This window comes from Takifugu flavidus, chromosome 4, assembly GCF_003711565.1.
Source record: "Takifugu flavidus isolate HTHZ2018 chromosome 4, ASM371156v2, whole genome shotgun sequence".
Classification (NCBI taxonomy): Eukaryota; Metazoa; Chordata; class Actinopteri; order Tetraodontiformes; family Tetraodontidae; genus Takifugu; species Takifugu flavidus.
The window spans coordinates 1,079,308-1,103,766 of NC_079523.1; the positions used below are offsets into that span (position 1 = coordinate 1,079,308).

The window sequence follows — 24,459 nt, forward strand, 5'->3', positions numbered from 1 at the left end:
AGCACCAAAGGGACGGATGAAGGTGACGAGTCGGACGCGCCACAAAAGCTGCTGCAAACTCACATTTCCAGTGTCACAGAAGATCAAACAGCGAAGCAGTGGATGGGTTTCAGAATGACAAGAGTTTATTACTGTTTATTTCTCCGATTAATCAATTATTCACTCAGTTTGTTTGCCGTCAGGCTTCAAACTACATTCAGTTTCTTATAACTGTGTAGACGACCAACACTAAATATCACATAATACAAAATCTAAACTTTTATAAAACAATTAGACATCTGTTTTATTTTAAATACAGTGGGTTTTGTTTTTTTTAAACTTTGAACAGCAGCAAACGCTCTAATAAAAATGAAAACATCTGTTAAAATACATATATAGTTTATTCTTTTTTATTACTGTATTTAGAATTAGCTTAAATGACCACAGCTAAAACACAGTAATACTTCTGCCACTAAAAGAAAGAAGAGAAAGGTCAGAAATGTAACATCCACTGGAAGTCTCAGCATGCTTTGCACTGATTCCAGGCCGAGGTTGGACTCACGCACTTTTACAGGCGGTCAAACACTTCACTCTTCACGTAAACACACACGACGTCCAGGGTTTCCCTTAAATTAAGTGCAAAAAGCTGAATTTAAATACAGTCTCTATTATATTGGAGTACGTCACAATTTGTTTTTTTGCAACCACGTTTTTTTCTTAAATCAATAGACAAAGTGGAAGTGTGAAGGTCAGATGTGCAGAGTTCGGGTTGTGTTGGGTGAAATTTAATCACTGTAAATTTGGCAGTAAAAAATGTTCCCAATAACACAGCGGTCAAAGAAAAGTTCCACCAGTTGGAAGCTTTGAGAGAAGGAACCTGCATGGAAAAAACAAGATTACAGATAAGACTTGAGAATGAGCTCCTCCGTCTGTCTGCAGGTCCCAGGTGAGAAGAAGATCTAGTTCTACTGATTTACAGTCGGCTGTAGTGTTTACCCTAAAAGAAACGTGTCGAACCAGTTCAGGCTGTGAAAGGCAGTTGAGATTATAACTGGAAAAAGCAGTGTTTGTGTGCTCTTGTACTTGCTACATACTTAGAACCAAAGTTCCCATTTTACTAGCAAAGTGGGGACATTTTTGAGGAGTGAGCATATTTGGCTGGTCCTCGCGACTTTAAAGGACTGTTTGAGGGTTAAGACTTGGTTTTAAGGTTGAGGTAAGAATTAGGTCAAGGTCAGAGGTTAGTCTGGATGTTCGGGGTTAGGGTTCGAAGCTGGGGAATTAAAGCTGTCTAGTCCTCACAATGATAGGAGTACAAGGATGTTTGTGTGTGTGTGTGTGTGTGTGTGTGTGTATTGGCATCAACAGACTCCTGAGAGTCCAACTTTTCAGTCAAAAGGGTGAAACACTGCAAATAATTTGAAGTCCTTGCAACACTTTTTGGTCCTCTCAGCAGGAACCAGCAGCCTCCGAGCTGCCGGTCTCGTTAGGACAACATACGGAGAACTGAAATGATGTGGAGAAGCTGAAGAAGTTCACACTACTGTTGAGGTTAATGTGGTAACTTTCCCCTTAAATGATTAACGTCAGTTGCGTCAGGTTTCCAGGACTTTAGAGTGTAGTTTAAAATGCAAATGACTGCACAAAGCCTGGTTCCTGTCAGGGAAGATCCTTCTAAAGTAGCCGGTACTGGTGGAAAGCATCACTTCCTGAGAGTCAGACAACCTGAATCCCACCTCTGAGGCTCAGAAGGTTCTCAGCAGGATGTCATAAACAAGAACAGAAATAAATCTGCAGTCCTTCAACAAGTCACACTCAGTCCTAATGAACGTAACTTTGCTACCAATAAGCACCTGAAAGTACAGTCGCAGGTCACGCTCGGGCCGTCGCACCCTGCGGGGATTCACAAGACACGGAGGAAAGTTTACAGCCGGGCCTCAGAGGACACTTCCGGTTTGTGCAAATCCTGGAAAGATTTCTAACTTTAGTCAGTTTTTCAGACACGAAAAGCAAAAACTTTTGAACCACTTGGCTTCACAAGATCAAATAGGCTGTCTCCACAAGGCCAAACCATCATGCACAGGTTACTAAGGCAACGTAAAGACACGACAGTCAGCTGTTAAGAGCGTCCGCAGCACAGAGCTGCACCCAAGGGCCCCTCAACCTTTACTGCTGGAGTCTGTCCTCCTGCCAGCAGAGGTGCTGCTCCGCCTCTGGATGGGTCTTTATGTACACCGTCACCAGCACCAGACTGGAGCAGCATCCTTCACAGCAGGAGAGGAAGTCAGTGTGAATCAGCGTACCTGACGCTGGTCAGGTCTGACAGGTGTGGGAGCTCCCTGAAGCCCCTGGAGCGTGTGTGTGTGTGTGTGTGTGTGTGTGTGACCAGTGGACTCTGGATGGCAGCAGCGCCTCTGACTGTGCAAATATGTGCAAATTATAAATGTGGAGCGTCTCCGTCGTGCGGTGCGATTTCCTGTGCAGAGAAATGTCCAGCGTCTTGTGCGTGCATGTAGGTGTGTGCACGTGCTGTAGGGGAGCATGCGTGTGAGTGTAATGAGCCGCCGGTCTTTGTGCCGCGGTGTGAAAAGGCAGCTCTTCTTCTCTCTGCACCTCCGCTTCGTCTCTCCCGCTTCTAGAAAATGCTTTGTCTTCGGTTTTTTCCTCGAACTGATGAGAAGAAAAAAAAAACAACACATCAACTTTCAATTTTTCCAAAGAAACCACCGAGAATTAAAGGTGTAGAGGTGAGAGAGGGTTTTACCTAAAGGCTGAAAGACGGAGCTGCGGTGTCCCGGGTCCTTCTGGAGCTGCACCTCTCTGAGGGAAAACACTGAAGCAGCTGAGGGACAAGAAGAGGGGGAATCTTTTAAGATCACAGAACAAACCTAAATAAACATAAAATATACAGACTATAAATGTAATGTATCTGATGCGGTCATGTGCGTATTTGTGCTATTACTATGTTTTAATTCAGCATATTACAGCCCTATTACTAGTCTATTACATCACCACGCGGACCATAACGCTGGTTTATAGCAGGGTTGGGGTTTGCTGCCCTCTGCTGGAGATCACTGCTAACACGTGACTTGTTCCCAGGCAAACCCAACTTTACTGAATGAAACAAAGCCTTTGATATTTGCTGTCTTCAGAACGTTTAGAGGGATTCTGATCGTCTCGGCCGGCTGGTTGTCAGAGCTTGTGTGGCTGTGGAACATCCCAAAACAACTGCTCCGACGCACATAAACGTCAGACTTCTGCTCACCAGAACTACCAGCTCTGGATATCAGTCAGCTGGAGCTGAACGGTGGCAGCTCCAACGACAGATGGGTCGATTGGAAGAAGTTAAAGGAGCCGAATGGTGTCAGAGATGAAATTATCTCAACACGTTCGCGTCCTGCTGGATTTGTTGCTGTAGCCGGTGAAGCAAGACGTGAAACGCGTGAAAAACGGGCTTCTTAAATTAAAAAGGTGGAGGATGAAGTGACGCAGATGGCTCATTTGTAAATATCCCTTCATCACTCTCACTCTCCAGCTGTCTCGTCTCTGACTGTTCAGTCTGTTTCTGGTGGGATGTGTACAACTCACTGTCTGGCAGATTGTGGATGATCTCCCCCAGACTCAGGAAGTACGAGTGTCGCAGCGCCGCCTCGGCGCTGAGTCTGCTCCTGCTGTCAAACTGCAGCAGGATCAGAGCACAGAGGGTTAAATGTCTCTGAGGTCAGCAGGGGTCAGCAGGGGTCAGCAGGGGTCACTGGGCTCTGGTGTCCTACCTGCAGCAGCGCACACAGCAGGTCGATCCCCTCCGTGTCCAACCTGATGGAGGCCAAAAGACACTGAAGTGGAGAAACTACAACATTCTCATAACGAATCCACAGAGATCTGAGCTACACGACGAAAGACGATAAAAGAAACCCGATTTATTTCATCTGAAGGTTAAAGTGCCACTAAAATAAAAGTAAAACCTCCTAAAACGCCTCAACGTTTGACCCGCAGGTGGTGAGAGCCAGAGAGGATTAGAGCTGAACATTCTGGTAAAAGAGAAGTTTGAAGCTGTGAAATCCTCCAAAGAGACCTCGTCTTAGTCTGATTATTGTTAATCTGCTAATGACGGAACTTGTGTTCCGGCCAAACACTCAGGCTGCATTAATCAATCTTAAAAGGGGGCAAAATGAGGCCGAATCCCCAGGTTTAATCTCACAGCACAAACATACGACTTGTTAGAGCTGGTTCTGCTCTGGTGGCTACGTGGTAACGTGATATAACCTACAGACGTTAAACCCAGCTGGTTTGACTGGTAACTTCCCAGCTGCAAACCAGGCTGACCTTTGACCCCCAACTAAAACGGAGGTGTGTATTTGTTGTCATTAGAGACACAACCCTAACAGCGAGCGCGTTGTTGTTTTGCAGTTGCCGTTAGCCTTACCTGGGCACGTGGTTGATGAGGTTCTGGGCCCGGTACTGAGGGAAGAGGTAGGACCGGAACTCCTCATTACTGCTGACTCCAGGCCAGGTCTCCTCTGTGGGGGTTCCTGCAGGACAACACACTCAAATCAAGATGTGATGAGAAGATTTAAGCTCAGTCCCGACCGTGTCGCTGTTTATTCTGCACGCCGGCTTTTTCTACTGATCAGATTTTATCCAGATTCTCCCTGACGACATTCCCATTTATCCCCAGTGAAAGGAGAGACTGATCTAATTGGCCATTAGAGACCTCAGTCGGGAGGAGGCGGGAGGAGAACTGTCTGCTCCTCCTGAGCTGCTGCAGCTTCAGGCTGTGTCACAGAAGCAGCTGCACACATAATTGTTCCGCCTGCTTCACAAACTTCATGGCATTTTCTTCCCCCAGATTTCTAATCTAAATATAGGGGGATTGTACATAAGAGGAAATTCTCAGAGCAGCCGCATCACCGTTCACAAACGGAGAAATATTCCCACAAGTATTCCCTGATTCCCTCGGTTTGGGGCGGATTAAAACGTTAAATCAAACCCATAAGTCTGAAGATCAAGTGCAGCTCCTCCTTCACTGTGGCTCCAGGAAACATCGGACGACCAGTGGCCATTTCGTACAGGATGCACCCAACACCCCTGGAGGGAAACAAAGAGTGAGAGGAGCTTCAGGCGCCGCTCAGCGTGCAAACACGTAGTCCCAGAACGGTGCAGTGGAGGCGCCCCCTGCTGGGCGACGAAACGAGGAGTTAGGGGGCCGTTATGTTGCCGCTTGTCGAAAAAAGCCAGCGGAGAAGGTGAAACGTTTAATCTCGCTGCTGAAAACTCCTAATGAGCAGCAGGTGAACGCAGGTGACGCCGCCCACAGGTGACTCGCAGCTGGGCTAATTTCCCAGGAGACTTCAGCATGTATGTTTCATGGAAACCTGAGATGCACCTCGTGCCTGCGAGTGGTGGCGCTCTGCTGCTCGGCGACGGTGGAGGGGGGCGGGGCTCCACACGCTGTGGTGGCCTGCTCAAACCCCCCCGAAGCCGCGGGGGATTTTTAATAGTGAGTTCAGCGCTTTAACCCACCACATGTCGATGGGTGTGGAGTATTCCGTAGAGCCCAGCAGCACGTCGGGGGGCCGGTACCACAGAGTCACCACCTCGTTGGAGTAGGTCTTGGTGGGCACCGACTTGGCTCGGGCCAGACCTGAAGGACAGGATTCACTTTCATTTACAACTGATCAATCGTTCCTTCCACAATGACCAGCAAGCAGCCAGTTTCATTCACTCCTACGCTGCCGATGTTACGAAATGTTGAATTTAAGATGTGGGGAATACTGCTCAGATTAACTATGGCTACATCGCACACTTTGCAAACTCAAAGAGAGGCGGACGGTTGCTAGGATACAGGAAGTGAGGGTGCTGGAGCAATCAGTAGAGCAGTAGAGAAGATCTCAGTGTGGCAGTAAAATGTTATCAGAAAGCAAATCCTGCTACCCTGCTGCCGTTTGCGTCTACATCTACGTGTGGGTGTGACTCCACGTGTGTGTTTTCCCACCGAAGTCGGCCAGTTTCAGCTCCCCTCTGTCGTTGATGAGCAGATTCTGAGGTTTCAGGTCCCTGTGGAGGATTTTCCTCTTGTGGCAGTAGGAGAGACCACGCAGCAGCTGGAACATGAAAATCTGGAGGACAAACAAACAGGGATCACGTATGTGTGGCGCACCCTACAGCACAGCAGGGTGCCCCGCCATGTGACGCCCGGCCATGTGACGCCCACCCGCCCCTGAAGTTAAAAATACCAGGCCGCTAATGATTTGTGATTATGTGTTCCAGTGTGACCGTGCACACGTTCGGTCCACACTCACACGTTAGCAACATGCGGCAGTATTTTGAACTCTTAATGCCCTTATTACTGCTGCCTGAACCAGAATGACAGTATAGCACCGCGCGTGAAGCCGAAGGAGACGCGTCATTAATGGGTGACTTCAAAGTGAGAACGTGGAGCTTTGATCTCAGCGCTTGTCTGAGGGGCAGTTTGGAGCTGCTGAACTGTGTAAAACATCAGCCGAACTGGTGATTTCATCCAAACTGGGGGAACGTTTTTCAGCCTACTGATGCTGTAAGGAAATCTGACACACACACACACACACACACACACACTGCTCACCGATGCTGCCGACTCACCTTGACATTATGCATGCTCATCAGATTTCCACAGTTGTCCAGGTACTGTTTGAGGTCACTGTCCTGAAGGTCAAAGATGCACAGGACTCAACCAAAGAACCAACCTGGAGTCAAGACCTCGTGCACAGCTGCACGCTGAAGTGTCCATGTACTCACGAGATACTCGAACACCAGCGTGAGGCAGCGTTCCGTGTGGATGATGTCGTGGAGCGTGACGATGTTGGCGTGTTTCAGGTTCTTCAGTAAGGACACTGGAAGGAGAGACAAGCCCCTAACTTCACCAGCACAACGAGCTGCATGTGTTTAATGTTGGTGAAGGTTCTCAGTCATCCAGGTAGAAAGAAAACTCTTCAAAAAAACGCTTTAAAAGGTTAACTGGACTTCTGAGGCTCGTCGCTACAGCGACCATGTTGTCAGCAGGCAGGATGAAGAATCTGTCCCGTCTTCATCTTCTCGTTAGGCTCTGACTGTGTGTGTGTGTGTGTGGGATGGGGGGTGTACCTTCTCTGATAGCTGTGCAGGGGGCTCCCTCATCATGCTCAAGCCTGATCTCCTTCAAGGCCACCAGGTTCTCGGTGAGTTTGCTTCTTCCTTTGAACACCGTCGCGTACGTTCCCTGTAAACACAAACACATGATGTTCTCTGAGGGTTCTCTGAGGGTTCTCTGAGGGTTCTCTGGGTGCCGTTACATAAGAACCGCCATGCCGCTCTGATCCGCTGGTCATGATAATTGACAACAAAAGCAGCTCTTTTCGACGGTTGGCCGAGGATGAATAATGAAGACAGCTTGTGACAGTATGCATCCGCCTCCTTCAGGCAGGAGCTCAGATGAATGTGAGGGATCTAAGTGTTCTGGGCGCGAGAGGAGATTCAAATTGGCCTGTTTATTTATTGGCACGGAGCTGCCAGCAAACACAGAAAAATTAAACTTCCTGGATGTGAACTGATGTCTGAAACGAGTTGGTACCCATTTGTTAGCATGGTGAACATTAAAGTATTACAGCCTCTCAGCATCTGTTACTGGGCAGTCTGAAGATGTAACTGGTGCTAACATACTTCACCCAGTTTCCCCAGCTTGACATACGTCTCCAGTTTTCCAAAGCCGATGTCGGACTGATGGGAGAAAAGACACAAAGGTTGTTGTTTCAGCAGCGAGATGCTCATTAATATGCAGGTTTATGAATGAAGAGGCTCCACTCGTGTTGAAGGTCAACATTTGTTGTGTTAGCATTAGCCAGCCTCATAATAGCTTCAAAGTCCATGTTGTTTCTCTTTTTTCCTGAATCCTAATGTGCCACTCCGACTTTTGCTCTTCTCCAACACAAAAAATGTGAGTTGAGACGGAGATAAAGACGAGCAGATCGGACACAGACAGATGTCACAAACCAGCGAAGCGCGTCGAGACATGCGGCTGAGAGGTTTGCAGAGCGGCGAGTTTTCGTTCTCGGGCTGCAGCTTCTTCAGGAACTCTGGAGGCAGACGGATGTCCATGGGCAGAGACATCCGTTTACTGACGTCCTGCAGAAACCAGCACAGACCATGAAGGAGAAAACAGCTGACATTTGTCTCAAACGCAAGGACAGTCAGAGATTTGGACATTTTGGTTGAAGCAGAGCAGAGCACAGCAGGGGGGGGGGCACTGTGAAATAAGCTTATCCTGATCCTCGCTAACTCAAGTTAAATATTAATAAGGGATTTGGCCGTGACAAGCCTTTTCCGTAGGAACTACAATGCATAATGGGGACAGAAATAGTAAAAGCTCCAGTTCAATACAACCCTGATTGACCACATGTCCACTTCCCCCCTTTGGCGCCATTGACGGTGTTTTTGATCAATCCCACTCCCTCCTGATGTCACGTCGCTGGTCTGCTGTGATTTACACGGGACATAAAAAGGCTGGAGCGGCATCACGCTGGCTCCACAGGGGACATATTGAGTAGGCACAACTGTGCACTCTCACATTAAGAACACAGTCATGCGCTTTAGGAGCTTTAAGGTGTTTGAGGTGACGCATCTAGAAGTGGGAGTGAAGAATGGCCTGATGGGAGGTTTTCAAACCACGCTGCTCAACTCCATTTATACATTTTAATGGGTTGAACTGACTTTTCTATTATTGCTCCCGTCCCTGAAACTAATTTGGCTTGCAATCAGATGAAATGGTGCAGTAAATTGGTTGATTTAATTGTCCTGGCTGTGCCTCTCACCTCCATGGAGAAGCGCCTGTGCTGCGCCTTGCTGTGATAGAGGAGGTGGGACGGCGACTGAGCTCCCGGTGTTGTTGGTTCTGGACTCACTGGGCTGACGTCCTGGGATGGAGGACCCAGCATGTCTGCTGTCGGGGCTAAAAGAGCAGAGCAAATGATGGGGAACATTTCTCCTGGCTCACATATGTGATTCACGGTACTAAAGACGCTGTTTGGAGGGGAAATCTGGTCCGTTTGCTTTGGTGGTCACTTTTTCTAAATGATCAAAAGAATCACTAATGAGATTAATTATGCGTCTGCAGAAGAGCCTCCTGAAAGTGAAGAGATCATTAAGAAGCATAAAGATAGAATTTCAGGCAGCGCTGCAGCCTGGCAAGGTAACGATGCAGCTCCGGCGCCGAGACGGACGGACTTTGATCCCATCGTTTAACATCTTACATAACGCACGTTTGATGCATTCTGAAGTCTGCCGACCGGGAGTTTTCAATGCCTCTTTGATCTTCAATGCCGGCCGCCATCGCCGGTACGCTCATGCGTGAATTCAGACGGCTCTTCAGCGCTTCCCTCCCAACCAAAGTGCCTAAACGCCCCGTTTCCATGGGAACAATGGTGAACTAGGAGGTCTCCCAGCAATTTACGGCCTCTCCTCAACATGCAAAACAAACATTTACTGTGTCGTAACCCTGTGACCTCTGTGGAAATTTAATTAAACAGGACAATAGAAGCACACCCTGCAGAGCTGTTAAACCAGGACGTTGGATTCACGTCACTGGCAGAAACAAGCGTCCGACTGAGTCCTCCAACTCTTTCCCTTCTGTCTCGATAAGTTCAATACTAACGAAGTGAAGGCAGAATATCACTGACCAGAGTGGATGATTCAAGCTTACTTGGGTCGATTCATAGATTTTCTGTCTGTGTTCGAGTAATGAGACGAGGGCAAATTAATCCAATTAACTTTTCAAGTCGAGCCAGATGCACAGAGGCCGCGAGCTCAGGAGGAGGAAATACGGTTTAAAGCAGCCGTGTTTGGATTTACCTGATCCATTAAACAGCTCTAATGTCACGGAGGCCAAAAGGAAACAGATCTTTAATTTACTGAGGCCTAATCAGCAAAAACCATTGCATCTGCTGGGACTATTTTAAGGAACTTCGTTTTAAACATGTGGCCACTGCGGATTAAACAACAAATCCAGTTCAAGGTCTTCGGCCACACGGCCTCTTTCACCTTTTGGTTTGTGCGAATGCAAGAAAGAAATAAAGCAGCTCATGTCTAATAATAGAGCTCTGTAACACTGTAATCTCATCCTTTGTGTTTAATCCCAAACACAAAAGCGTTCTTTCCCCCGTGTTTGTAGCACAGCCTCACAGATTAGCAGTTTCCCCCCCCCACCGCCGGTCCCACCGCCGGTCCCACCGCCGGTCCCACCGCCGGCGCCGCGTCGCCGAGCTTCAGGGTGCGAAAGGAAATGAGGCGAAAACGAAGGCGGGTGGCGAGGAGCGGCAGAATGCATTCTGGTTCTCAAGTGTCTCTGAGTGTCCAAGCACCTTTTCTAAGAAGAAGCGGGAGAGTCTCACCCCCCCCCCCTCACTACATCACACTCTGCTTCCCTCCATCTTGTGACCGAACGAATGCGTCCGCTCCAACTGGTCCGTGGAAATATCACCGATTTACATGTTTTGTTTGCTTGCAGTGACATTTTCACATTTCAGCGCTCGGCATTCAAGGTTGGGTTTGACATCTGAGTCCTCCGGGGGGGTGGGTGGGGGGGGGGGGGGGGTGACCTCATGTGCATCAGTGGTCTGCAGCTGACCCCCCCAGACTGAAGCTGTCTGCTGCCTGAACCAGACAGGGAGAGGAAGAGCAGGAGCCATCTTTACCTCCTGTTGGGGGGGGGGGTAGGAGCCACCGTCAAACCCTCCCGCCTCCAGAAGCTTCTCAGCGGGTCTGTTTTATTAATCAATCTGGCGGATCTTTAATATCACAGAGGTGACCGCCATGATCACCCCCTTTGCTGAGCTAAGCTCCATATAAACCTCTAATTTTCTGCAGTTATATTTTCTTATTATGACTAAAGAGGCTGCAGCAGGAATAAAGACTTCGTGAAGCTCTTCGTCCCTCCTGCTGCTAAACTTATCAGCACAAACACGGACGAGGACTCGGCCCACATTCACGAACCCCCCACCTTAAACCCTTTGGGAGGACCGACCACATTTAGGCTGAAAACCTTTTGTAAAAATGGGGGTTTTACCCTGGATGTGCTGGATGTTGAGCTGGTTTATCTGGCCGGTGAACTCGTTCTCCTCGATGGTCTCAGTGCGGGGAACCGAGAGAGAAAACCGTCGTTTAAAGTTCTTCATCTTGTTCATGGTGCTACAGCACAGACTCGAGGAGAGAGAGAGAGAGAGAGAGATGGTTTAAAGTACTGAACAGACCAGTTCATATTAGGAAGCTAAATCACAGAAACATCATGAAAGCAGCATCACATTCAGCCACATGTGAGTGTGTTTTCAGGTTTAATGAAAGAAAAAAGCAGCAGGAGAGCATTGGATCAATATAATCTGTTCCCCCCAACTAATTAGTTTTTTACTCTGTTACACACACAAGCACACACACACACACAAACACACACACACACACACACGTATGTGTATGTTTCACGCACCCCCCTCGGAGGACACCACTTTCTAAATAGTTTGATAGACACTAGTGTGTAGTGTGTAATCCATTAAGCACCCGGATTATGAAAATCACTTGAGATTTTACTTTTGATTTTAGATTTTTAGTTTTGAACAACCTTTGGTCAAATGAACTTTTAACCTGTAACTTGGGGACCCATAATTTGAACGTCCTTTTTCAAATACACGAACTAATAAAAGTCTGCTTCACTTTGAGGACAGAGTCATTAAATTAGCTTTGGGTGCACATAAAGATTTTTTAATTTAAAATTTAGTAAAGAAAACATGTTCTGAAGTTCCAAAATGATCAGCTCAAGTAGCACCTGCTAAAAAAAGACAAGTCGTTAGACGCAACCAATGAAGACTAATTAAACCAACACTCTTGTGTTTTGTGATGATGGGGAGAAAAACAATGGTTTAAAGTTTGAGATCTTTTCCTCCATTAGCTTTGTGTTTAGGCTCCAATCATTCTTCTTGGTGGCTTCGATAATTAGGGGACTTCTCGTTATCTGCTGCTACCTCCAGGCCTGAGGAAGACATCAGAGAATTGCTGTGCAGCCACCTGAGTCATGCATTACTCATATGTCATATCAAATGATTATGAATATATCAACGGAACTGTGCAAAACCCACAGAACTTTGAGGTTTAAAGGGATTAAAATGCATGATCATAAGGGCGAAGCAACACTCCCACTCAAATTAGAAGCTATCCAGTTGATCCAAATCCATTTTTCCAGTTTTTTATCGTGTATAGTTGAACATATGGATCTGTGCCAACCACATCGAGCATCTGTTTAGAGAAATCTAGTGAGGGGATCAAACCTGAAGGAGAATCCGATTCTTGCTGCGCAGAAATAAGATGAGCACTAAAGTGTGGAGGGAAAAGGCATCGTTGCTATTGGAGGTGTGGGTGGTAGCCAGAAATACAACAGAAGAAGAGGAAGCAACTTGAAAAGCAATAGTGGAAGCAAATGATTCCAAGATAAGAGGACTGAAGATGTGCGAACCTAATGAGGAAGCACGCGGATCTTTAGAGAGCCGTCAGATTCTGCGAACGCGGTTTTCAAGGGAACAAACTGTCTGGCTCAAAAGTCACAAAGCTGCTTTTGTACGGTGGTCAAAACAGAAGAGGGGATGAGAGGACACGGAGAAGGAGTTAATGTCAGACTGGCTGCAGTGTCTGACGCTCTGGTGGGGGACTGATCTGCCCACGGATCCGTCTCTGCCTCCTGCAGGAGCGCAGAGGACAAAGGAGTTTGAAAATCAATATGTTTGGGCCGTTTAGTCTCGGAGCATTTCATGATTTTCCTTCAGATTTCTCCATACTGGGGCTCAGCAGCTCACGTGGAGGTGTGCGTTCACTGGACACGCTGTGATCCCAGTCATGATCCCAGTCATGTTCCCAGTAATGATCCCAGTCAGGATCCCAGTAATGATCCTAGTCATGATCCCAGTCATGATCCCAGTCATGATCCCAGTAATGATCCTGGTCATGATCCCAGTCATGTTCCCAGTCATGATCCCAGTCATGATCCCAGTCATGATCCCAGTCATGATCCCAGTCATGTTCCCAGTCATGATCCCAGTCATGTTCCCAGTCATGATCCCAGTCATGTTCCCAGTCAGGATCCCAGTAATGATCCCAGTCATGATCCCAGTAATGTTCCAGTCATGATCCCAGTCATGATCCCAGTCATGTTTCCAGTAATGTTCCCAGTCATGATCCCAGTCATGTTTCTGGTCATGATCCCAGTCATGTTCCCAGTCATGATCCCAGTCATGATTCCAGTCATGTTCCCAGTCATGATCCCAGTCATGATCCCAGTCATGTTCCCAGTAATGTTCCCAGTAATGATCCCAGTCATGATCCCAGTCATGTTCCCAGTAATGATCCCAGTAATGATCTCAAGACTGTTGCCTTTGAGCTGTTTTTAAAATGGAAGTAAAAGCAGCTTTTCCACATGTGGTTTGTTACACAACTTGCTAATTAGTAATATAATAATTGGAATGTGACCAAATCAAACAGTCATTAGAAAAGTGATCAAACTAAAGTGTGAGTGAAACGTGAAAAAGGTGCAACAGGACGATAACCTGCACAACGTCTTTGAAACGTGGCTGTAAACACCATAATTTAGGGATGTGAATGTTACTGTAATAACATCTCTGCATGACTCCTCGAGCCGATTCTATAATTAATGTTTAATTGTAACGAACAAAGCCAGCTCGTCTTCTGCCGACTCATCTTTTCTGACTGGAGACATCATTTACTGTAAATGCATCAACACTCGGCGTGTTTACAGAGCCTGTGAACGTACGTGAGCTTTGATTCCCTCCACGTCCTCTTCACCTTCATCACCTCACCTCTCCTCCTCAGACTGGCAGGAACCTGTCTGATGGTTGAGGTCTAGAAACGAGATCCCGTGTTGTCGCTCCTCCTTCTCACCCGATCCTCTGAGCTGCTCTTGCTCTCCTTCTGCTGTCCTTCTGCTCTTCTTCCTCACTGGTTCCTGCCTCCCTCCTCCCCAACATGGCAGCTTGTGTGTATTGATCCATATGGAGACAGTTGTGCGAGACGGTTAACACGAGGACAGCCGCCCTCTGCCGGGTCGACCTTGTGTAACCTGCTATAATTACGCGTGAGTGTGCGCCGTTTGTCTGATTCAGGCAAAGTGCTGGTAATTATGGCAACAAAGGCAAAGTCACTTTCATGACAAAGCTCTAAAGTACGCTCTGACAACAACCGGCGACTCAGAAGTGACCAGGAAATCCCGCCACCTTGATTTAACCTCCGGTTTAACCCTTTAGCAGCGCGTCACACCCAGATGAGCGTGCACATTTAAACAATATAGATCAACATAAAGATCACAGTGATGTTCAGTGTCAGCGCGCGTCCAACTGTTAATATGGTGATAATAGTGCTATGAAACAAGCAGCTGAACCATGTGACTGATGATGACACTGATTTAGGAGTGTGTCTTTGGGCCGCGGGGGGGTTAAATATCTTCACCCAGGTCAGTGGGCACAATCATCAGGAAACAGGAACCATTCTGAAATAGGAATCCTCCATCCGAGATGGCAGCAGCCAGCTGAGGGTGACCCCTCGTGCACGCCGGTGAGCGCTGCCAGCACGAGCTGCTAAAGCTCGAATCAACTTCAATATCAGCCGACATTCATAAACATCAATAAACAGTCCAGCATCCTTCGGGAACGGCCCGTTTCCTGTCAGCATCTCTGTTTTCATGAAAGAGGGAGCCAAGATAACGATTCAGAAAAGCAGATACACACTGTTTCAGTCACTATGTGTTTGTCCATCTGTCTGTGTGCGTGTGTGTGCGTGTCTGTGTGCGTGTGTGTGCGTGTGCATGTGTGTGTGTGTAATCAGTCATATGCACTAAATGTAACCTTCAGCCTGGGGTTATATTACTCTATGCTCCAGTTGATATCCACTGAAAATTCAGCTTTGTTGAACAACTGGCACACACACACACACACACACACACACACACACACACACACACACACACACACACACACACACACACACCACACACACCGTGCTGCTAAGCGGCATGAAATTACTGAGTAAAAGTGTCGGTGGAGCTGAACAACTGAATCATTACACTATAGCAGCGAACGTGGTGACGAAGGCTTTATTTGCATTTTGTTTGGTGGAGAATGAGGTGACAGGAAAGGTGATGTGGCAGAAATGCCCCGTCACACCTGCATTTCCTTTATTTTACCCCAGTATATCTGCTAAGCTAATTAACAGGTGGACATTGCTGATGTGTTTTCATGATACAGAAAGAATGAATCCTTTTATATTTACTGCAGCCTCAGTTCATTAGAAAGTATTTAATTAGTGAGAATTTTAATTAAATACAGAAGCAAAGCTGCATGATATTAAACCGTGAAAGGACAAATCCGGAATTCTTTGATAATGACATATTTTGGGTGTTTTCTGCCTGTGGTATCTCAGTGTAACCCCTCATTAACGCGGCTAATGTGACACGTTAGCTAAAGCAAGGACACAACAACCACAATGCCTCCTTCTCCTTCATAAAAAAGATGTTCTCTCTGTTTCTCCTCATCTTTAGCTGGAACCAAACGAGCAGGGATTATGTTCTCAGCTGAATGCGGCAGATCGCACCTCTGAGGCACATTGGACCACGTTTTCCGTGTGTTTCCGTCATCCCAGGCTTGTTTTCCAAGCAGATTGAAAGCAGCAGAAATTATGCAGTTATTGCCGAGCGACTCCCAGCAGTGATGACAGCAACAATAAATCCTCTGTCTGTCGTTTGGTGCATCCCTCCACTTCATCCCCAGCTCCTTTATCAACAGTAGAACTACTGTGTGCAGATGTGTGTGAGCGACGTGGACATCTGACCGGTGATTGTGTCACAGGCCACCGGAGTTTGTGCAACAGGCCACAAATGTGAGTGTGTTTGAGATGGTGACAGATTCCTCCTCATCACTTTCACACCCGCCTGACTGTCTCTGGTTGCTCCAGACAGGTAAAAGTACTGAAGAGCAGTTAGTTTGTGCAGGTCTGGTGCGTCTGAGCTGCAGGCGGAGGCACTTTAATCCAGCCAGAGGAGTAAAGTAAAGTTGTGATGAATTTGAGTTTAAATAGGTCAAATTTACAGATTCACAATAGGAAAGTACGAAAACGTGGCGATAATATGTTGGAATTCAGGTCACAAAGAGCCTACAATCATTTGAAAAGAGAGAATTCTTAAGAGCAGCTTTATAATCTTAATGCTGGTCATTTCTGATGCATCGGAGGATTGTGTTTCGTTTAATAGAGATGTGAGTGAGATGTGATTCAAACTGAAGACGTCTGCACAGCTACAGAGGGAAAGAAGCTCTAAAAGGATTTCTGAAGGATTTCAAACATATTGGATCATCTTTCGAACCCGATTGTGTCGTCAGAACAGAGCAGAACCTGAACCAGAAAGGTTCTCCCTCTCCTTATTTACCATAAACAACATGACGTTTTAATATTAGACTAAAAAGACAAAAAAAACACCAATAAATTAGTGACAGACTAGATAAATGTTCCAGACCTGCACATCTGTGCACATTATGCGTCCGTGCGTGCGTGCGTGCGTGCGTGCGTGTGTGCGTGCGGACCACACATAAACCCTCTGGGCTTTTAGCTCATGTTCCTGGTCCTGGCGGAGCCGCTCTGACTCACAGCTCACCTCAGACCACTCTCATCACATTATACATTTCCCAGGGTGCCTTGTGCTTGTGTCTGTATCCAGGCCGACGGTGGATAAGCCATCAGTGCCGCAGCTCTAACCGAGAGACACTTGGGGAAAGCAGGAGGCCTCCAATTATGTAATGCAATTATGTTTGTGTGCTCCCAGATGCCTCTGAACACAGAGATAAAAGTGAGCACATCTGGCTGAGCTCAGATCAGGAACAAACGCTGATGTCACGCTGCTCAAACACTCCAACAGCTTCCACCCAGAGGTGGCAACAGCGAGATAACACTGAGTTTTTTTTCTCATCCTGCCACCCTGCGACCAAAATAAAGCCCGAACCGGATGCTGCACCCCTGCACATGAAACCTATTTATGATGAGATTTAGCTCATTTTGGATTCTGGAGCAAAGAAATATAACATCTCATCTACAGCAGAGCCTTCCAGTGAGAAGATCCAGCACCGGTCCACAACAACCCTCTTCTTAAGGTACTTATGGAGTGTGTAGGAGCAACCAAGGAAGGTGGAACCAGAGCAGGAGCAGAGCTCGGCCAGGCTGCGTGGAGCTGCAGCTGCGATGGATCCGTCAGCATCTCTGCGCTCCTCTCAACACAACCTGAAGCGATTGAGACGGTGCTGCTCACTGCTAACACCTCCCGCTAAACAGACGCTAACGACGCAGGGTTGTGATCTCTCCGGTTCAAGTCTAACCGAGAAAAAGAGGAAACAAGTGCTTTCAAGCTTTTGATTCATCTGAGCGTTCAGTAAGACTGAAAGTGTGTGAAGGTGTTATTTGTGGCTCTGCTGTCCACATGTCAGCCAGCAGCTGATTGCTTATCAGAGTGGTCTGATGTACTGGTGCTTGCTTAAATGTGTATTTTTCCAGTTTGTCCAACTGGGGCTGTGACCTATTGAGAAGAGCTTCTGAATGGAGACAGAGCTCAGTTTGAATGAGATAATATCATTCAGCTCTGCAAACCAACAGAGGAACCATTATGTTTCCCAGCACAGCTGCAAATGTATCACGATTACATTTAAAACAGATCTAATGCCACGTCTCCTAATAAGGTCTGGATGTAAACAGCCGTCTTTAATCTCAACAGAACAATGTTTGTGATTTGCATGCGCTCCTGAGTTCAGTTAAAGAAGAAGGATTTGTTTTCCTCTTTCACGCTGAATTATTTAACCTTCCAACACAAAGAGACGAGGCTGACATTTTCAGCCTGTTTGTTTGTGTTGGTTGATCTAAGTGCTGTAATGTTCTGCTGCCACAGTACTTATTAGATATGGACGGCTCTGTCTTCGTATCGTCACAGCTGAATGGGCTCAGCCCCATAAAAAAGCACCTCTGGAAACACTGCTGGTGTCATTCACCTGCAGCAGCCCAGGACAAACAATTACTGCCATTAAATGGTTCTCAGAGCCACGAGGGGACGCAGACAACAGTCACACATGGACCCGAAGTGACTGAGATAACGTTGATAACCCCATCTCCACTTTTGTTACGACATCATATGGAAAAATCCCAACAGGCCCTGTATTGTTTACTTCATTTTCTGTGACACATCTATATGAAATGAAGCGTCAGCTGCACCCAAAGGGTGACGAAAAATCCACCAACGGGCAGGAGGATCAACGTTGGTGGAAAGAGAAGTGAAAGTGAAAGTGGCCTCTGATGTCATCAAACATCAAACATCTGCTCAGCCTCCTGTGTGGTTCCAACATCTGACCCAAGGTCCTGAAACAGCTGCAGCTTTAAGACCGAAGTCAAGTCAGAGCAAAACTTTGCAAATTCAAAGAGAAACGTGCACATGGAAGCGTGTTGTGAATGACAATAAGACACACACACACACACACACACACACACACACACACACACACACCCGCAGGTCCTGTTAAACAGAGCCGTGTATCGTTGGGCTTCACTGTATTTGCCTACACTTGAACGTGCTTCACACGGTTGTTTCCACGTCACGAGCGCTTCCAGGCATTTTCACCTTCGGTGTCTCGTGTTCGTCCAACTGGATCTTTTATTCTAATATTTTATAAGTGACTCTAACGGCTCAAGCAGCTGTTTTGGTTCCTCTTTTGGTACTAACCTATAAATGAGCCTCCGTTTCAACTCATGTTTGTGCTCATTGAAAATGTGAAACACTTACACTGTAATTCAAGAGGTGAGAAACAGGGGGAGAGAAATGCAACCGAACTCTAAGCAGCTAAATAAGTCACAATTCCAGCCCCTAATCAGCAACGTGAGGAGAAGCCTGCAGCTCAGATACTCACAGAAGTGTGCAGGTCATCTACACGCCACCCTCAGGTGGGATGGAGCAGCGGTGGGGGTGGGGGGGCGGGCAACCTCCTGCCTCTCAGCCTCCCAGGGGTCTCTCGTAGTCGTCCGAATCCAGCAGACGCAGGCAGCACCCTCTCGTTATGTAGCTACGTGCACGTATGTGGATGTGTGGCGCAGCTCGTCCCGGAGTCCCGGTGGCAGCTCGGGCTTCCTCCACAGGGAGCCGCCTGACTCCCAGAGCCGATGGCTGATGGAGGCCGGCAGGAGAGATGCAGAGGAGACAGATCAGGGGGAGACCAACTGCTGCTCAGAGGCTTTTATAATCATCCCGCTCCTCCCCCACCAATCCCTGCCTTTGTCCCGCCCTCATCGCTATGGCAATCACCAATCATTTGCAAGCTTTACAACAAGCCTCTTCCTGTCCATCTTTTCCCTCCCACTGCCCCCCCCCCCCCCCCCCTTGGCCTCTGGTGGTGACAGGATCGTCACACACCAATGAGTTTTATTTAGCTATAGATAAGTCATTCGGTTCACATTATATAGCAGAAACAGCACAGAAAGAAGCTCGTCTGTGTGTGCGCGCGTCAGAACAGATAAAAGTATTTCTGGAGTGTTTGTAGCCTCGCGTGTCGTGCATGAGCGTGTCATGCCTCTGCGCACGTGACCGCCGATGGGTTTGCATGCTTGTGTCCACATGTGCAAAAATAAAGAGGCAGGTTCTGTCCTCCTCCAGCTGAGGACCTGTTTGTTCCTCTTGGTCCTCCAGGATCAGACGCTTCGTCGGTGAAGGTTGTGGAGCCGGGAAGCAGCAGCAGTCGGGGAAATCGGATGAAATCCGAAGCTCTCGTGAGGAACGGGAAGCACGCTGGGCCGGTCTGCCTGAGTGATGTTTCTGGGGAGAAGTGTCAGAGCGCGGCGTGCCCCACAGGAGACGCCGCGACCTCCGGTCTGGCTGACCGTGCAGTCAGCAGCAGAGCAACTCAATGTTCTAACCTCCAGCTGAGGTCTGACACTCGAACACGACGGGCCCGTGGCAGAGACGGTCCCGTACGACCCTCACGGCTCGCCACGCTTCCTTATATAAGCAGGGGGAGCAGGTTCAGGTGCTGCGTCTTCAAGAAGACCGCATATTGGTGAGGGAGTGTTGGTCCGGGTGGGGGGGGGTGGGGGGGCTCCAGACCAGACATACGCAGTGAAATGGTTCATGTCTGGATGGAAAATGCTTTATAACAGCTTCATTTCACCATAAAATTCAGATAATCCAGATTACACAGTCGTCCAGGTGCCTCCAGGTGTATTTTTGAATAAAGGTTCTCTGATACTCAAATACAAGAACCTGGACATGCACAGACGACAGGGAACTTACAGGAAGTAACAGGGGGGGAAAATGAAAGCGTGACACCAAGATCAGAAGAGCGTGTTCACTTGAATCTTCAGATTTGTTGTTTCTCCCCTCACCGTTGCTCGATTAATAACAGGATTGAACAAAGACCCTCAGAAGAATGTTCATAATAAGACTGAAGGGGGGGGGGGGGGGGGGGGGGTGGTGAAGGTCATGGAAGAAGCTGGTCTACTCAAGTCAACTCTGAAAAGGTCGGAGGTCAAGGACAGATGTTGGGAACCAAGTTTCCTGACTATGATCAGTTGGACACAATGTTTTAGTCTCTTGGTTCCTTCAGCTACTAAAGCCTTCACACACACACACACACACACACACACACACACACACACACACACACACACACACACACACACACACACACTCTCTCTTTCTCAGAGGAGCAAATTGTGCTGATGTGTTTTTTTAAAAGTATCACTCACTTTGACTTTGACTGGTGAGATACAGTTTTTCTTCCATCTTCTGTCTTTCCACCCCTCCACCCCTCCACCCCTCCACCCCTCCACCCCTCCACCCCTCCACCCTTCCACCCCTCCATCCCTCCACCCTTCCACCCCTCCATCCCTCCACCCCTCCATCCCTCCACCCCTCCATCCCTCCATCCCTCCTCTCCCCCCCCATGTGTGTAGAGGAAGAGAGCGAGACCTCAATAATTAATGACTTGTCTTGTGACTGCACAGCACAATATGCGCCTTTTAGGAACAATTTGTGGTTGTGAGTGCCGTTTATTACACAATCATCTCTATGAGACTGCAGCTCAAACACACACACACACCACACCACACACACACACCACACCACACACACACACACACACACACACACACACACACGAGCAGACAAGTTTACGACTATCTACCGTGACATTAGGCTCACAGCTCTACTGTGGCCGCCTTCCTCATTATAAGCCACATCTATTATCTAATTACTCTCATTTCGGTTTAAAAACTCACCATTCAAGCTTTCAACACGTGAAAACTATCGAATTAAATTTAGTTAGATTTTATCGTTTGAATGCGATGATTTCCATATATTTTTTAATTTATTTATTTTTAAAACACAACTGGAACAATATCTCAGGGTCTGTGTTGGAAATAAGCGTCAAACTTGGGATTGGTAATAGCTACTTGTTTGGCTGGATATTTTACTATATTTAAGTCATTAAGTCATGTTAATATCTATAAGTTTTGTATTTCAGTTTGTTATTTGTGGCCCTTATGGATCTGTATATCTTGATTTGGTTTATAAAAACATAATTATTCGGGCTCCTGTCTGCCATTACTGGGTGTTTGGCTCCCTCTTGTGGTTATTTTGTGTTGTTGCTCCGCCGGGTGAAACTGGCCGCTGGGCCGAGGTTCTGGTCAGGGTCTGAGGCCGCTCCCGGTGCCGGATCCTCTCTCAGGCCGACTTTTCGTCTCAGGTCCGGAAACAAAAAACCCAAGCATACAAGAAACTGCAAAATAAAATGGTGATATATATTTTTTTCTTTATCCGTAGCACTTGAAATAGGTGAAAGTCTAAAAATGGGGTTTAAATTTAGCTCTGTTATTTTAAAAAATGGCAAACAATCCATAATTTTGGGTTGGATTTTTTGGGCCTTTCATCCTGTGTTACAACAAACAGACCTTTCCTATCTATTTTACCATTGAATAGTTTAATATTCGTGAATTGCAGGATTCCAGCTGATGCATCTTCTCTGAACCTGAAGAATAGAAATATTAAAATCTGAATATAATTTAAGCTCTCTTTTGAACCATTCAAAATGTAAATGCTTTATAATCTATTGCTTTAAATGGGTCTTCCTCAGACCTTTCTTGTTTACTTTACACCTCTTTAGAAGACAGAGGCCCAACAACTCAGAAACGGTTTAAACTCAGTTCATTTTGTCTAAATTCACCAATTTGGCTGTAAATTGCAACATTTACTGACAGTGAATCATGTCGATGTGACAGGTCAGCGCTCCCTGTGAGCTGCAGCTCCACACTCCTCCTGATCCACAGATGATGACAGTTCTGGAGGGGAATTATTGAATTATTTATTATTTAATTTCCTCCTGAAACACAGCACATAGCAGCGTTGTCAGGGGAAACAGCACCGGTCCTGGGACAAGCTGAACCACAGGCTTGGTTAGCTTCATTATCAAACACCTACAAACAACAACAGATCACTAGTTGGTGCAGATCAAACGGGAGCTTTAGCCCGAAGCTCAGGGGTCAGAGGTCAGACCTGCTCCCTGGCTGATCTCCTGCTGCCTTTCTGTCCCTGCAGGATCTGACTTATCTCTCCATCAAGGATCAATGATTCTGTTCAGTCATAACTGTGGCACCAATAGCAGGTGACCCCTGAAGCTTTGGGCTGAGCAGCCAGGCCGAGTTAACCGTCACCATCACACGTAACATAAAGTCTGCCGGACTGGTGCATCGTCACGGCGATTCTCTCTCTCTCTCTCTCTCTCTCTCTCTCTCTCTCTCTCTCTCTCTCTCTCTCTCTCTCTCTGTTTTCACCCTTGTTATTGATACAAGTCTATTTTCATAATGAATAATGCAATCCCAGCTTTTGAGCTACAGAGAAGAAAGAGAGAGATGGTGTGTGTTTGTGTGTGTATCTGTGTGTTTGTGCTTGTGTGTTTATGAGACAGAGTAAGAGAGCGAGAGAGAGAGAGAGAGAGAGAGAGAGAGGAGAGAGAGAGAGAGAGAGAGAGAGAGAGAGAGCTTCACCCAGACAAAGAGATGAGGACCGAAAAAGCTGTGAAGACAAAAAGCTACATGGATGGACAGATGGATGGATAGATAGATAGATAGATAGATAGATAGATAGATAGATAGATAGATAGATAGATAGATAGATAGATAGATATAGATAGATAGATGGATGGATGGATGGATGGATGGAGGGTCCCCTTGTCAGAGAGCACCTCAGAACACCTCATTATACTTCCTCTCCATGTTTCTCTCCTTTTTTTAAACAGCAACTTTGGCTCCATCTAAAGGCTAAAATGAGTATTACAACCCAGTAATAAACCAAAGCAATTCAAAAATGTGAACAACCATCTGAACCCACGAATTAAATAAATAAACCCATGAATTAAACACTTGCCTTGGGCATCACGATGAACTGTCCTCATCAGCTCCTATATAACTTGTTGATAGAGTTGACTGGACTGGTTACCAGTTCATCACAGGACTCAAAAACAACCTCAAACTCACAGCGACGCACTTCCTGGTGGCAACAGGAGCACAAAATGCAAACTACCTACAGAAAAGACCCTGACAGGAGCAAAACCTGGCCCATGCGCTGTTAAGTCCCATGATGTTACAAAAAGGAACATGAATTTTTAATGAACCATTTTAGTGTTTTGTTTCAAACTAAAATCTCATTAATTTTACATGAAAATCTTGTATATTGGCTATTTTTTTTATAGCTGTAATCAAATCAAAACTCCTATCTCGCACAGAAAAATGGTCCCATTTGCACTTCCACTGCGTTCCAATCATGTCTAAAGCTTATGCAAACAAGCGGAATATTATCTTATATCAGTGATGATGAAATCTTTGATGAGCCAGGACCTGGAGCTCCCACAGCTCTTCATTTATAGTGCGCAGTAATTAACCTCCGCCCGTGTGCTGCAGCTTTCCCCACTCCTCCACCTCCAGCTGAGGCTCCCTCCTCTCAGATGCACTTGTCTCCTCTTATCTGGCAGGTGAGAGCAGTGGAGAAATCTCAAACAGATGGCACTGAAAGCCCAGAGTGACACACAGGAGTGTTTCAAAGGTTATTCTCAGAACTGCAGCACACGAGTAATTACACCCACATTAACGCTATTACACTCATATAACGCAGAGAGACGCTCTTCAGGAGGGTCGGACATGAACTCATGTAAATAATTTTTATTTTGTCCTGGCAGCAACAGTGTAATCATCCTGTGGACACCAGTAAAGGCTTTCAGGTTTTAATGGGAAGCCATTAAATGAAATGAAAGCTGTAGGTGCCTCAACTGCCCAGCAGAGGGCAGTGTTTACACGCAACCGCGGATTTATTCATCTGCGTGGTTATAATTTCACGTTGAGCCCAAATAAACTCGGGTA

General features: G+C 46.8%; 1 protein-coding gene across 4 annotated transcripts; it reads right to left on the minus strand.

Moving 5' to 3' along the window:
• Positions 1–103: 103 nt before the first annotated feature.
• cdk18 (cyclin dependent kinase 18) lies at positions 104–19,278 on the minus strand. Of its 4 annotated transcripts, none has more exons than XM_057029257.1 (16): positions 18,969–19,278; positions 11,054–11,175; positions 8,805–8,941; positions 7,987–8,118; positions 7,657–7,713; positions 7,102–7,216; positions 6,757–6,851; positions 6,601–6,663; positions 5,975–6,098; positions 5,503–5,623; positions 4,970–5,067; positions 4,406–4,511; positions 3,753–3,795; positions 3,568–3,658; positions 2,744–2,821; positions 104–2,649 (listed from the first exon to the last, which is right to left on the minus strand). In XM_057029257.1, the coding sequence occupies exons 1-16, from the start codon at positions 18,983–18,985 to the stop codon at positions 2,615–2,617; spliced, it is 1,434 nt and encodes a 477-aa protein (XP_056885237.1). In that variant the 5' UTR covers positions 18,986–19,278; the 3' UTR covers positions 104–2,614. The 4 variants fall into 4 exon arrangements, with proteins under 4 accessions (XP_056885237.1, XP_056885236.1, XP_056885234.1 ...); XM_057029256.1 differs by having other exon boundaries at positions 11,054–11,187; XM_057029254.1 differs by lacking the exon at positions 18,969–19,278 and adding an exon at positions 13,796–14,964 and having other exon boundaries at positions 11,054–11,187.
• Positions 19,279–24,459: the final 5,181 nt, after the last annotated feature.

Excerpts from the sequence above, each read along its gene's own strand:
- cdk18 (XM_057029254.1), bottom strand. The coding sequence starts at position 13,833 with ATGAAGGTGAAGAGGACGTGGAGGGAATCAAAGCTCAC. Across the intron at positions 5,624-5,974 it reads GCTGAAACTGGCCGACTTCG|GTCTGGCCCGAGCCAAGTCG; the intron begins GTGGGAAAACAC and ends CCTGTCCTTCAG. Across the intron at positions 2,822-3,567 it reads CATCCACAATCTGCCAGACA|CTGCTTCAGTGTTTTCCCTC; the intron begins GTGAGTTGTACA and ends CTTGTCCCTCAG.